This window comes from Meles meles, chromosome 6 (assembly GCF_922984935.1).
Source record: "Meles meles chromosome 6, mMelMel3.1 paternal haplotype, whole genome shotgun sequence".
NCBI classification, from domain to species: Eukaryota; Metazoa; Chordata; class Mammalia; order Carnivora; family Mustelidae; genus Meles; species Meles meles.
Genome location: NC_060071.1, coordinates 4,722,270 through 4,736,560, shown reverse-complemented (window position 1 = coordinate 4,736,560; position 14,291 = coordinate 4,722,270). Strand labels below are relative to the sequence as shown.

The 14,291-nt window shown below is 54.6% G+C and overlaps 1 protein-coding gene across 2 annotated transcripts in view; it reads left to right on the top strand.

Moving 5' to 3' along the window:
- Positions 1-14,291, top strand: part of PDE8A (phosphodiesterase 8A) — a 144,914-nt gene that overhangs the window by 103,963 nt on the left and 26,660 nt on the right. For both annotated transcript variants that reach the window (XM_046008121.1, XM_046008120.1), the window contains 5 exons: positions 1,414-1,465; positions 1,566-1,608; positions 8,874-8,951; positions 13,007-13,077; positions 13,332-13,496. In XM_046008121.1, coding sequence (XP_045864077.1) covers positions 1,414-1,465; positions 1,566-1,608; positions 8,874-8,951; positions 13,007-13,077; positions 13,332-13,496 — 409 coding nt within the window. The remainder of the gene's footprint in view (positions 1-1,413; positions 1,466-1,565; positions 1,609-8,873; positions 8,952-13,006; positions 13,078-13,331; positions 13,497-14,291) is intronic.

Sequence of the window (14,291 nt, the reverse complement as noted above, 5' to 3'; positions counted from 1 at the left end):
CCAGCTTGTGACCCAGAGCCACGAGGCTCCAGACGGGCTTGCTTCAGTGGCATGGACCCAAGAGAGACCCCAGTGTTCCCATTAGAATGTCGCGTTACTAAGCCAGGTGGTAAGAACACTAATGGGCAGACTCCCTGGATTTTAAAACGTTGTTAGCTAATTTGAAAGCCTGTGTGTGATTCCTGCGTAGACCTGTCGAGCTGGATAAAGGTATTTAAAATACTCCCATTTATAGCAACTCTCGTATAAAACAGATGTGACTACGGATTGCAAAGTATTCTATATCAGGAGCCTAAAAATTTCCTATGGCTTGTCTCAGAATCTATCTTAAATAATATAGACAGTGGGAAATTATGAATATAATTGTAGGACAGCCAACAATTAAGTATGCAGCCATTAGAAATGATGATCATAGAAAATTAAGTGGTAAGGGAAAATGCTTAAGATAAACACAAAAATCAAACCACAAAATCATACCTAGTTTGTGGTCTCTGTCCAGGGAATGAGGGAAAGAAAAGACAGACGAGATGTGGTCATGGTGGCAACAGCAGCTGCTGAGGTTTCTCGAGCCCGTCCCTCCGTGGGCAGACTCTCAGTGCCTGGGAGATGTCATTTTGTGCCTTCCCTGGCACCCGCTGTGGCGTCCGTGATCATCTCCATTTTCCAGATGAGGAAACTGAGGCCTGAGGCAGGAGGTTTCTGGCCCAGGATCCGGCAGACTGCCAGGCTGACCGCAGAGGCTCCTGGCCCAGGGCCGCCGCATTGACTGCCGGGCTCCCGTGCCTGGGCGCCCGCCTGTGCTGCCCGTTGGCGACTGCCTCAGGGAGGTGGGTCTGTGTGGGCTCTCTGTTCTGATCTTGGCCTTTTTTTGTCCTCCAAATTTTTTTGTGGTTAGGAGAGGGGTTTGACACTCCAGGGGGAGAAGCGGAAAGGTCGCAGGCCCAGGAAGTAAGTGAGGAGTCCACAGTGCTTGGCTGTAGACCCCAGTTAGCGAGCTCCGTGCGGCCTGTGGTGCCGCCCCAATGGCTGTGAGCTCCGAGCTCACTGGAACCTGAGGCCGAACGGCCATGCAAAGGGCTGTAAGGATGAAAACGTGCCAAGGAATTAAAGGCATTTGGTTGGTTAATATGTAGTCCATTGCTTAAAACACCGGTGTTTTTTATTGCATGTTGTGAAGACTTGGACGAATTGTGTTGTTTTTGCTCAAGAGTCCACTTCTTTCCTGCACAGCCTCCAGAGGATGCTTGTAGACTCTGGACTGTGTAGTGGTGGCCTTGGCCACAAATAATAGAAATGTTCCCCTCCGAGCATTTTGTGGTTGTGAACGAGATGCTCTTTCATAATACAAATCCGCTACATACCCGTCAGACTAGAGAGCCAGGAGAGAAATAATGCCTTGTTTTCTACTTGCAGAAAAATTAGACACTATGTGTCCATTATCAGAGTGTGCAATGGCAGCAATAAGGTATGTAAGGGGAGCCCTCGGGGCCGCAGGGGTGCCCAGCAAGACCCCCCGATCGCGTGCCTAGACGTTCAGAACTAATGGCTTCTACATTCACTTTTAGGCTGAGAGAATAACTGAATGTGTTCAGTCTGACCCTCGTACAGGTATGGTGCTCCACGTTCGTTCTTAGGGGTCCTCAGGCTTGTGAAACACATAACAGCAGACCCTTACTCTGCCGAGCTCGCCTCGTGCCCGGGGGGACTGTCGCTTCCTGGCACCATGGCACTGGGTCTCTCCCTAACTCCCGAGGCTGGTGTCTGAGCCGAAGGGCCTGAGCACTTGTGGGCGTTCTGACACGTGTCCTGCAGAGGGTCTCAGCCTGTGGGGAGAGAACTGGTCCCCTCAGATGCTCGAACTTAGGTGAAGAGTGTTAGTGACTAGTGACTTGGGGGCCTCCCCTGCACTGTACAAGGCCACAGTGTTGGGTGTCAGACCACAGACGGCCCTTGAGCAGGGTCATCTGCGGCTCCTGACAAGAGCCCTCCGGCCGAAGGGGAGGTCGCTGGACCTCGTCGGACTTGGCTCACCTCAGACCTGTCCCCTGTCTTGTCTCGGATACCACCCGCTCATCCCCATGTCGTGTTCCTGCACCTGTTTCTCGCTGGCCTGGAATGTGCTCCAGCATGTGCCGGGGCCTCGGCAAGCTGCCTTCCTCCTCGGGCGGTCCCCGGTGGGGGGCCGGGCTGTGATGGGGTCGAGCTCCCGCAGCTCCACACCGAGGCTGTGTCACACCTGAGGCGGTTTGACGGCCGCCTGCGGGGGCTGGGTGGCGCTGGGGTCACCCAGCTCCCCTGTAGGAGCGTCTGCCCCTTAGCTTCATTCATTCATTCATTCCAGGACTGCGTCCCTTGTGTTTTCCTGAGCGTTTACTGTGCACAAAACCCCCTGCTAAGGGCTTAAATGTCAGCGTATTTAATTAAAGCCTTGCAGTGAACCAGTGGGGCAGACATTTTGTGGATGAAGTTCCCTCTGGGCTAAATGATTTGCCCAAGGACAGTCCCTCTAGGACGTGTAGAGCTGGCGCTGGAATCCTGACGGCCCGCTCCCTCCAGGGCTGGGCAGGGCTTTCGCCGGGAAAGAGGAGAGACCTGCCGATAGGGGACAGAGCAATGATGAGAAGTGCTGAGTAGTGGGTGGGAAAGGCTAGTGGTGCCGTGGTGACCCAGAGGAGGAGGGGAAAACTCCAGTGAGGGGTGCGAGAGGAAGAGCATCCCAGAAATACAAACAGTCCTAGAAGAGGGACAGGTCAGAGCATGTTCGAGAAACAGCGGGACTCAATTTTCACGGGTCAGCTTGGAAAGGGGAGTTGGGGTCACAAAGGATCCCTGGATGCCGGGTAGGAGAAGAGGATTTTCGTCTGTAGGCAGTGGGGGTCTGAGGGATTTTGAGCAGGGGGTAGTGTGAGAGCTGAGCTCTGAGAACCTCTTGGAACAAGTACGGAGCAGAGACGGGAATATGCCAGCAGTGCCACGGGCTGGAGGAGAGAAGGCACTGGCCACGGCGTAAGAAGCCAATACCAGGAGGGAGAGGGCAGAGGCCACATGATGGTGGTGGGACCAGAGAGAGGAAGGCAGGAGGGAGTCCTGGGAGTGGCAGTTTGTGGGTCCGGAGATGGAGCGCCTGGCCCCAGGGCTGGGCAGGATGATGTGGAAAGTGTTCTCCTGAGGTCCCGGGTTTGTGCTCTTTCTACCACTTTCTGGTGTGTACCGGCGCCCTTGCTCCTGGGTTCTCCAGAGAGGTGGGGACCAGACGTAACTCTGGCCAGCGAAGCAATTGCAAGTGTCTCAGGTGTGGAAGTGACTAGGTGGTGGTGGTGGGGGCGGGCATGGGGAAGAAGAGGGCGCGGACAGGAGCAGGGAGCCACTGTTCGGAGAGGGAGTGGGGACCCGGAGGGAGTTACCAAGGTCGGGGGGAGGACGGGGAGACGGAGGGAGGGGTACAGAGGCAGAGAGGCACCTTGGCTTCTGCGTTCTGGGATGCAGAACGCAGAAGTGCGGGGTCAGGAGGGCAGTGAGGGCAGACGCCAAACTGCAGGGCTGCAGGCTCCAGGATGGAGGCCACCACGATCGTAGGCCTCTGCCAGGACAGTGACTCTTACACTGCAAGGGGTGCCTTGACTTGGATTTTTTTCCCCTCTCAGAAGAGCCCAGTGAAGTAGGCCTGGCTGTTACTAACACCCTGTTATTATAGAGAGAGAAACTGAGGGTCAGATGGGTTGGATGCCACTTCTGTTGGGCAGGCAGGAAACGGCAGAGAAGGCGCCAGAAGGCGGAGTCGGTGACACAGTCCTTGGTGTTGCACAAGGGGGGCCTCCCCGACGGCCTTCATGCCGGGCCGCTCTGTCACGTCACCGGTCAGTGCCCGATTTGGCGTCTTCCCCATCACGCTGAGGACCTGGGGGCTGTCAGGTCTCCCTCCCACCCCCAGCAGTGTGCGCGCCTTGATGTCCCAAAGACTTCCGGATGTCTGGCCTTGGGAAGGCAGTGACTGCCGTGAACCAGCCAGGACCCCTGGTTCCACACAGCAGAAGCACTTCTAAAGCAGATAAGGAGTTACTGGAAGGAAATTGGTGACTCCCACATTAGACAAAAAAGCTTAAGAAGCAGTCTGAGGAGAAGAGCAGGAGCCACAGGACGCTGGGCGACCCTCCCTGCTGTGAAAAGCTTGCCGCCGAGCACCAAGATGCGCCATTGAGGCTCTGCTGGCGTCCGGGCACCATGTTGCCGCCGGCACCGTGGCAGAGTGTTTCCTCCCAGCCCTGCTTCCCTGTCCCGCCTGCTGTCCTCCAGACTCCGGTAGAAGCAGTCCTTTGGCCGGCCTAGGTCACTTGCTGCCGTGTTGCTGACACTGAATGGAGGAAGGGAGTCTCTCGCCATCCCCCTTCTGTAGTGGGAGTCGTGGGAAAGGGGGTTCAGATCCTGGGTGTCCAGGAAACCGATACATTCCCAGCCCACGGCCCCTTTTCCTGGCCTACGTGTCGTTTTTACATGACACCGTGTCTCAGCAAAGACACTGACTGTGGCACCGTCCAGTTTGTAAACCTGGAGGTGGGCCGGACCGAGCCCGGAGCCTGGTTTTAGGCACATGGAGATGAACGTGGAGTTTGCTGTCGGACGGACGGAAGCCGTAATTTGAATGGACCGTACTTTGTACTGCAGCAGGGGTGAACTGGGAGGCACGTCTCAGCAGTGATGACATAGTGGTTGAGCCTGTGTCTGCGACAGAGAGAGGGGTCAGCCCAAGGACAGGAAGAGCATTCCTGGAGGGACGAGCTGCACGCACAAAGCCGTCAGGACAGGCGAGGCTGGGTCAGGCCAGCTTGGGCTGCATCCTGTAAGCAGAGGAGGGCCGGGGAGTCTCCGTTAAATAGGTACATGAAAAGGGGACCCTTCTGGGAAAGATAGTCATGGTGATGGTGTGGAGAAAAAAGGCAGAGAGGCAGACCTGCCGGGGTACTTCAGGATAACCCATAGCACGACGGATGAAGGGAGAACACTAGAGAAGGTCCCCACGACTTCTAACTTGGCCACTGCATGACGTGAATGGAACTGGGAAGTGTGGGAGGAAGAGCGGGTTTGTGCGGGGAGAGCTTGGCGAGTTAGGTTTCAGCTTGGTTCACTGGGTGCTTAGAATGGGCCTATGGAGATGTGCGGTGGCATCGAAGAGGCCAGAGCCTTGGGACACAGTACTCCTGGCAAGGGGGTGGCGAGGAGACTGAGCGCTGTGGGTGGGAGCCCGTAGTAGCAGACAGTGAGGGGACGTGGAAGTCATTCGTGCAGCCAGGGTTCCGCGCACAGCCCCCGTGTGCCAGGCAGCACGAGTCTCTGCTGGCGGGAAACCTGCACCCCGAGTCCCACGGGTCATCAGTGGGGTAGCACAGAGGCTGTGGCGAGGGACGGGGAAGGCCTCCCCAGTCCAGTGATGGGTGGTGGCCCCGCAGCATGGCATGGGACGTGAGCGTCTCTTCCGGGTGCTCTGGGCTGCTGCCGGTGTCAGGCCCGTGGCCACAGGCTGCCTCGGCCGCTGGCAGGACTCGGGGTCTAGCCTGTGTCTAGACAGGCAGGCTGTCTCCAGTGGAGGAGGCGGAGAGGCCAGGGGGAAGGAGGGGTGACCAGCGGCGGGCTTTGCAGGGAGTCGGTGAGCCCAGGGCAGAGCAGGCATTCCCCAAATGCTCGAACTGTTTAGAGGGTCCCAGAGAGTTCTCTGAAAGTCTGCTGTTTCCGGCAAGTGCTACCGGACACCCGTTCTCGGCCTCCTGGTGTACCAGATGGAGCTCCCCCTGCCATGGGAGCAAGGTGGCCGCTGTTCGCACACATTGCTGCTGCTCTGTGGGGCCTTGGCTTGCCTGATCGCGCTTCCTGGCAAGGGAGACCACGAGCAGAGAGCTGAAGTCACAGGCGGCGCTGAGCCTGCGCCCTGGTCTCTGGAGGCCTACGCAGGCTTTTGTCCGCTCGTCGGCCCGGTGCCTTGAGCCCTCGGTGTTTGGGGTGCGTTCACCAAGTGCAGGGGGCCTGGATTTATGCTCCTTCAGGGCTTGCGGCCTGGCTGTGAACCCCGCATTCTTCCCCCAGTGGTCCCCAAATCAGCTTCTGAGAGCTGCCTCCCCCTGCCCCTCCCGCAGGTGCAAGCCGCTTGAGCTTGGTCTGCATGGTGCTGTTGGACCCCAGCAGCCAGCAGGGACCTGAGTGCGGCCGTTGAGAGCAGGAAGATCAAGTAACTTTGAAATGTTCAGTACAAGCGAAAGCCTGCTTCTCTCCGCCCACTTTTGCCGCATTCCTGTCCGTGGTGCGTTAGGTGCGTTTTCCTTCTCCATAGCCACACTTGCTCTGTAGGCGCGGGCAGCTTCCTCCTCCTGGAAATGCCTCCTCCTCTGCTTGGCTGCATCTACAAACCTACCTCATCTGCTCACTGCCCCTTCCCAGAGGAGGACCTGCCTTTTCTCCTCGGGACTCCTTCCGCCCTTCAGAGCTGTTACCGCACCCCCATCCTTGGCTTCCCTCCATCCCAGCCTGATGGTGGACCTGGACCAGACCTTATTTGTCTTTGCAGCCCTAATGCCTGGTGTAGGGCCCAGCACGGGGGGGGGGGGGGGGGGGGCGCCCAGTGGATGTGCGTGCAGGAGCGCCCTAGTACGTTCCCAGCCGGCTCCTCGGGGTGTGGGGGGCGAAGCTCAGGAAGGGGACAGGCCGGGCCCTTTGTCTGGCTCGTGGGGAGGGGGGTGTTCCAGTTTTAGGGAGTAAGCATCTGGAGAGATTATAGCAGGTGAAGTGAGCAGCAGGGCAGGCCGTGACGAGCGGCCTGTCTTGTCCTTGATCGCCATCCGGCAAGCGCAGGGGCCATCCGTGCACGGGGAGGTGCAGGTATGTGGCGAGCGGCTGCTGCTTGCGAGGCAGAGCCGGTACCCCAGGAAGAAAGGAAGGAAAAGAAGTCTGTTTCTGCCCTCGTGTCCTCTCTAGCTGGTGAGGAAGGCAGACAGGGAAGGGGCTGGCTACTGGCAATGCTGGGGGCTGCGGGGAGGCATCAGGGGAACGTTCCCAAAGGTTATGGTACCCACACCGCATCCTCACTGCTTCTTCGGAGAGGAGGGAGCGTTCACTGGTGAAGGAGGCGGCGTGGGAGGGGGGCGTTCCCGTGGAGGTGAGGGGTCGGTGCCAAGGCATAGCAGGTGGCGAGACGAACTAGCAGGAATAGTTGGGTGGCCGGAGAGAGGAGGTGCAGGTACCCAGGGTCGGGCGCACACTGGGGAGTTCAAGTCGTAGCCTCAAAATAATGATGAACCATTGATCGGTCTTCACTGGGAGCGCACTCTGGTCGGAGTTTTGGTTTAGGAGGAGCACACTGGGGATGGTGGGACCAGTGAGGGAAGCTGTCATTGTAATCCCGAGGAGGATGGCGAGTGTCTGAGCTAGGACAGGGACAGAGCAGGGGTAGATCGAAGATGTTTATTTCGCTGAGGAGTTGAGGGAGAGGAAGGGAGAAGGCTACGACTTGTTTCCAACTTAAGCGGATCTGGGGGACAATGCTGAGTGCACTGGAAGTGCCAGGGGGTGTCCGACGGGCTGTGGCTGGTGGCCGGTGGCTGGCTGAGGTGCGAGTCTGGCTCTTAGGAGAAGCCTGGGACGAGAGAGCATCACAGGCTGGTTCAAGGAAGAAGTGAGATCTCCCGAGGAGATGGGTAGTCGGGGAAGACAAGAAGGGCTAAAGCCAGAACCTCGGGATCAAGGAAGAGGGAACCATGAGGAGGGGGGCCGAAGACAGGAAAATTAGGAAGAGTAAAGAGACAGAAAACCAGGGGAGTGTAGATTTACACAAACCAGGAGTTTCCAGAAAGACTGGCCAGTGTGTCTAGTACCATACATAGTCAAGTCAGGTTGTCCTGCAGATGGAGCAACAAGGAGGCGACAAGTTACTTGACAAGTGACAAGGTCACGTCAGTGCCCACGTAGAAGAGAACGTAGCAAATACCAGTGAAGTCGCTGCTGCTTGTGGGAGGGATACGGGGGTGGGGGGCCCTGTTCAGATCCTGTTGCTGAGCAGGGGCTCGGGGGGAGGGAGCCAGGGAAGATGCAGCCAGCAGGTGGGAGGGCTGAGCTCGGGGTTCACTCCTCAGCAAGGCAGCTCTGGTTTCCTCGTCTGTGAAATGGGGACAGGTTGGAGGGGCTCAGCACCACGTGTAACCCCAGCAGGTGCCCAGAGGAGGGGACTGGGCGAGAGGTCAGCTCTGCCTTGTTGTTGATTGGCATGGGGTCAGGGGGAAAGTCAAAGACAGCCCCTCTTGAGCCTGGAAAGCCACTGGCACCGCTCACAGGAAGTAGGGGCAGTGGGGAGAGAGAGAAGCTGTCATTTGAAGCAGACCCCAAATAGTGCTCCCTATAGTACAGTTTCCTGTAGCTTGAAAAGAAAGGTACGGTCTTCCCTGGGACATTTTTATAAAACACGTGCTGTAAAAAAAATAAATTTTTTTTCCCTTTGGGTAAGGATGGGGGAGAATCAATTTTTTTTTTCCTTTTTTTTTTTTTAACCATTTCAGTCGATTATATGGAAGCGTAATAGGAAAAATTTTCCCGAGTTCATTTCTTCGAGTTTTCAGTTTACATCACAGGATTCTGTAATGATGTAATCTGGAAGCTGTAAAGCCCTTGTTCGTGACTGTAGCAGGTGGGGCATTTTGAGAAAGTCACCCCTCCACCCCCACTTAAAACTTCATGGGTCAAAATCTTCATCTCTGGGCATTCTGTTGACTTCTGTGGCTTCTTAATTGGTGTCCTAATTGCTGAATTTTGTTACTGAAAAATTTTAGATCTGTAGTTTGTAATTTGTTGTTACAATCCTTTCGAAGAAGTGATGTGTAGTGTAATTGTTTCCACAGATAATCAGTCAGGCAAACACAAAGACAGAAGGAAGAGCTCGCTAGATGTCAGAACTCTTGCTTCTCGAGCAAGTGAAGGTAGGTGACAAAGACAAGAGGAGAAAATGTTGGACACGTGAATACCTGACATTCGTCCCCAGTTTCCTCTCTGGGTCATTGCCCCCTGCAGTTTGGGACAGGGGAGGGGACACTCGAGCAACCTGTGTCCATTTCCCCTTCCTCGGACTCCTGCCAGTGGGCTCCATCCTCAGCCGTTTGATGGAGCCAGGGAATAAAGAAAAACACGCATTTTCCCATCTGTCCTAAAGTCGATTTTCTAAACTGTTACCAGCAGAGGCTGTCTGTGTGTCTGCCGTGGCTGTGTGGGGAACCCAAAATGCATTTGGAAATTCTTCATATACTCCATTATGGGTGGCAGTTTGCCGTGGAAACTTACCTTTTGGTGGGGAGATGAGCGACTTCTGGGCATGTGAAAGACTCTTACTAAACAGAGACTATTTAACTTTTAAGTGGAATGTAATTTTTTAAGATTACATAGATATGTGATCCGAACTAATATAGTGTGGAGGCAAATCTGTTGGGTGTGTGCTGTCTTGGGCCCAGAGAGGAATGGGGAAGCACATGGAGGTGGTCCTTAGGAGGGCAAAGCCACAGCTTCCCAGGGAGGTAGCAACTCAGATTCGACCGTGGAGACCAGTGCCCTCAGGTTTGTCCTGCGGCTCAGAAAACACTGCTGCCAGGGGAGCCATGTGGGGTCACGGGCCAAAGCATGGGCTGTGGCCTCAGAATGACCTTGATTCCAGTTCCAAGGTCATCTACTTTGTGTGCAACCTTGGGGGTAGACTGCTGTGCTTCCATTTCCTCACCGTGAAATGGGGACAGTTGATGCTGCCCCTGGAGGGCTGTGTGACCGGTACATGAGGGTGCCCGGCAAGGGGGGGGGCGGTGGCTGCCACCACCGTCTTCATTGTGGCCCTCACTTGTGCACCCCCACGGCTCTTGGGCAGAGTAGGGGCAGGGACGGGGCATCCCCACCCACAGCAGTCTTCCTCCCATGTTCTTCCTAATACTTGTCCTTGGGCTGACTTGGTCCATTTCTGTATTTTTAAGAGGTAAATAGTTTATTTTAGCATTTTGGGTTTTTGTTTTTTGTTTTTTTTTTAAGATTATTTGTTTGAGACAGAGAGGGAGGGGACTGGAGCAGGGGGGCGGCAGAGGGAGGAGAGAATCCACAAGCCGACTCCGCAGCTGAGGGCAGAGCCCTGCTTGGGGCTCAACCCCGGGACCCTACATGACCTGAGCCAAAATCAAGAGTGGGCCACCCAACCGACAGAGCCACCCAGGCTCCCCCATGTTTCTGGTTTTTAATCACTACTCGTTTTAACTGAGTTACAGTGAAATTTGCACAGTGAAATTCAGGTATTAAGTGGTTCCATGAGTTTTGACAGTTCCATACACTTGGGTAACCACCACCCAAAGCAGATACAGAAAACACACACCTTGTAGCATTCTGAGGCAGCCCCTAGATTTTCAGCACCCGCCATAAGCCTGTTTGGCCTCTCCTTGTGCTTCAAAGAGATGGGATTGTTTGGGCTGCACGCCCGGCCTCTGGCTTCTTCGCCTCAGTGTTCTTGAGATCCCTCTGTGTGGTTAGACAGGCCAGGAGCTGGTCCTTTCTGCCGGGCCACAGAGCTCTCTGCTGGAGGGAGGGGCCGCTGTTGTTCTTTCTCATTCGCGGGCGTGTGTTCTCTTTCCACCTGCGGGCTGCTAGGAATAAGGCTGCGTGAATGTTCGTAGGCGTTCCTGTCCTAGCGAGAAGTGGAATTGCTCGGCGTCTGGGCGGCTGCAGCCGTCTCTCCACGACGTGCTGTCCCACGTTCCTGCCCGCTGCTGACGTGTATGCGTGGTCCCTTCCTCTGAGACTTACCAGACTTGGTGATCTCGGCATTTCATCTTTCAGCCATTCTGGTGGATGTGGTTTCAATATGAATTTTCCTGATGACGAATGAGGTGGGGTACCCCTTTCATACGCTTACAGACCATTTGGACATTCTCTTGTGAAGTGCTGTTCACATATCTTGCCTATTTTATAGTCGGGTTATCTTGCTGGTTGGTAGGAATTCTTCGTTTTAGACGTGGATCTGTTGGATTCCGTGCAGCCCATGTATATTTTGTTAGTCCGTGGTTTGCCTTTTCACTGTCTTGATGGCCTTTAACGTGAACAGGAGTTGTTAGTTTTAGTGAAGCTTATTTTATCGTTTTCTATTCTAGCTGGAGCTTTTTGGTGTCCTGTTGAAGAAACCTTCCTCTAGCCCAAGGTCATGAAGATACTCTCCCATGTTTTCTTGTAGAAGCTTTATGGTTTTATCTCTCAGCTTAGGTCTGTGATTCATTTCAAACTGATTTTTATATCTGTGAGCATAGGGATCAAGGATGAGTTTCCCCCACATGGAAATCCATCACCATATGGAAAAAACATCTTTGCAGCAGCACCATTATTGTAATCAGATGACTGTGAATATGCGGTCATTTTCTGGACCCTCGGTTTTCCTTGTTCTGTCGGTCTGCATGTGCCCTGATACCACCATCGAGTGCTGTGGCCTCCCCAGTAGGAGTTCTTGTTGCCCACGGTTGTCTTCGCTTGCGAGGCCCTCTGTTTCCATTCCACACTTAGCATCAGCTTGTGAGTTTACACACTCACTGCTTCCTGGGGTTGTACCTCGAATCTGTAGGTCAATTTAGGGAAAGAGGAAATTTCAGTGATACTGAGTCTTTCAAACCTCGGATGCCTTCTGTGTCTCCCTTCAGGTCGCTTTTATTTTCTCTCAGTAGCGTTTTGCGTTTTCAGTGTGTAAATCCTACATGTCTTGTCTTACCTATATTCCTAAATATTGGTGGGGTTTGATGTTTTCATAATGGTGTTTTCTATTTCAGTTTCTAATGGTTTGTTGCTAGTGTGGAACTAGAATTGACTGTTGTCTACTAGACTGTTGCCTTCCCCAGTAACCTCAATACACTTGGTCGCCGGTTGTTGGAGTAATGTTGGCAGATTCATTTGGACTTTCTGCACAGTCAGGGCAGACTCTGTGCCCCGAAGTTCTCCTCACTTTATTCATACTGTTGTTTCATTTTTATAAGCCTATGTCACTTTCATGATGGTTGTAAATGAGACCAGCTCCTTTCATGACGTAGCGATAAAACAGCGGTTTTTATTTTTGGTTTGATGACCTTACCGGGTAGAACGGAAAACTGGCAGCCACATGCTGGTCACCAAAATGAGAGGTAAGCAGTGATGTGGGTCCCCAGGTTGAAAGCACTTCAGAACCCCGAGGGGGCGAACCGTGCTCTCCCCTGCTGCTTACACCTCGGTTTGGGGAACCGAGGCTGCCGCACCAGGCTGTGGGGCCGCGTGTGGTAAACAGCATGTGGCCTGACAGTGGGCCTTTCAGGCAGACACACAGAACTCTGTGTGCGCGTTTTCTTCCTGCCTGGACACTGCCCGGCCTTCGCTTTGCCCCGGAGGAGCCGTGTCTGGACGGGAGCGGCAGAACATGGGCCTCAGCCTTGCCGCCTGTCTCCAGTAGATAGAGCATCTCTGAGGAGAGCACCAAAAGGTGCCTTGAGAAATTTAAACAAAAACTCCTGTATTTCAGTTAATGGGAAACTGTGTTTATTGCTCCTGCCATGTATGAAACAAAGAGCCTGTGTGGCATTGTCTTCTAGAACCTTTTTGCTCCTGAAGAGCGGCAAGCCGACTATTAAAAGCCTTATTGTTATAAATGCAGAAAGAGGCTAACTGTTTGGCCTTGACTTGCTAGATTGTTTCCTCTGTTTTTCCTCTGGCCTGTGACATCAGAAGTGCAGTCTGGGCGGGGGCACGTGCATCCTAGTGCCTAGGACTGAAGGAAGCACAATTGGTTCTGCCGGAACCCCGGGCTTGCTGGGATGGGGTGGCCGCCGTTCTGGACACGCAGGTCCGGTCCTGCCCCTTCATCATGCAGCTGCGCCCGCGGAGGCCTGGGGGGATGGGGGAGGGGGGGAGCCAGGGAGGGCCCAGAGCCCTCAGCGGTCAACAAACAGATGCCTGGGCCACACATACCCTGGTCTGTGTGCGTCATGTGATCTCTCTACAGGTGGCAGCCAGAGACGACACTCCTCCATGGCCCGGATACATTCCATGACGATCGAGGCACCCATCACCAAGGTGGGGCAGTTTGTGGGCACTCTCCCCCGAGCCCGCACGGAAGGCCCTTGTTCCCGGGGGTGAGGGTTTCTCATGAGAGGAAGCAGGCCCGCAGCCATAATACTGCCCCCGCAGTTGTAGGGAGTGGGCTTCTCTGAGGAGAGGGGATGTGGGACGTGAACACTGAGGCTGGTCCCAAGTTAGCCTGAGCACTGTGCCCTGCTTCCCCACTCTTTGTGAGGTCACGAAACTCTTGTCTTTTCTCCACGGTGTAGGTCATCAACATTATCAATGCTGCCCAGGAAAGCAGCCCCATGCCTGTGACAGAAGCCTTAGACCGTGTGTTGGAAATTCTGAGAACCACCGAGTTATACTCACCGCAGTTTGGTGCTAAGGATGACGATCCTCATGCCAACGACCTCGTTGGGGGCTTAGTGTCTGTAAGTATGGCTGGCCCTGCTGCTGGCCAGAGTCCCCTGGTGTCGTCTTGTTCCCAGGGGTCATCTGGGTACCGGCTGGCCTGCGCAGAGCGTTGTGGGCAGGGCGCAGCCGAAGCCCAAACCTGCCGTCAGCCAGAGGCCCCTGCTTGCCCACCTGTGGCCTGCTGCCCAGGGAGACCCCAGCTCGAAGCAGAGAAGGGAGGAGCATGTTCTAGACAGTCTGCTGGGCTGGGCTCTCCATTTTTGTTTAGGGCCCCTCGGAGGAAATTAAGTAAAACTTCATTATTTTAAAGATTTTGAAAAGTAGGGCAGAAGAAATATGTATGTGAAATGTTCCATACCAAACGACGAAACGGAAAGACCACATATGCATGAAGGGGCCCCAGGGGGTGGGGCCTGGTTTCCTTCCAGAACACCCTGTGCGGATTTGGTGGCTTCAGACCACGGGCTTTCAGGGGTCCTGGAGGCCTCCAGCCCATCCAGCAGAGTGGTCTGCTTTGTAGGAAACAGATCATTCTGTTGCTGTCCGTCACCTCTTGTCTTGGTTAGAAGGAAAATTCACCTCCTCACTAGCACCAAAAAAACCCAAAACCAACTCCCCTCTCCTCCCACTGTCTGCTTTCTGAAGCTCACTTGACTTCTTAAAGACAAGGTTGTAGGCAGGGAGCTATGGAGTAGTGTTTCCCAGGGACAGTCATGTCTCACCACGGTCTTGCCCGCACCTCCAGCCGTAGGTGAGGGATGAAAGGGACGGGGCATGGAGTGCGATCAAGTCGTGGGGTGAGGGGGGAAGAG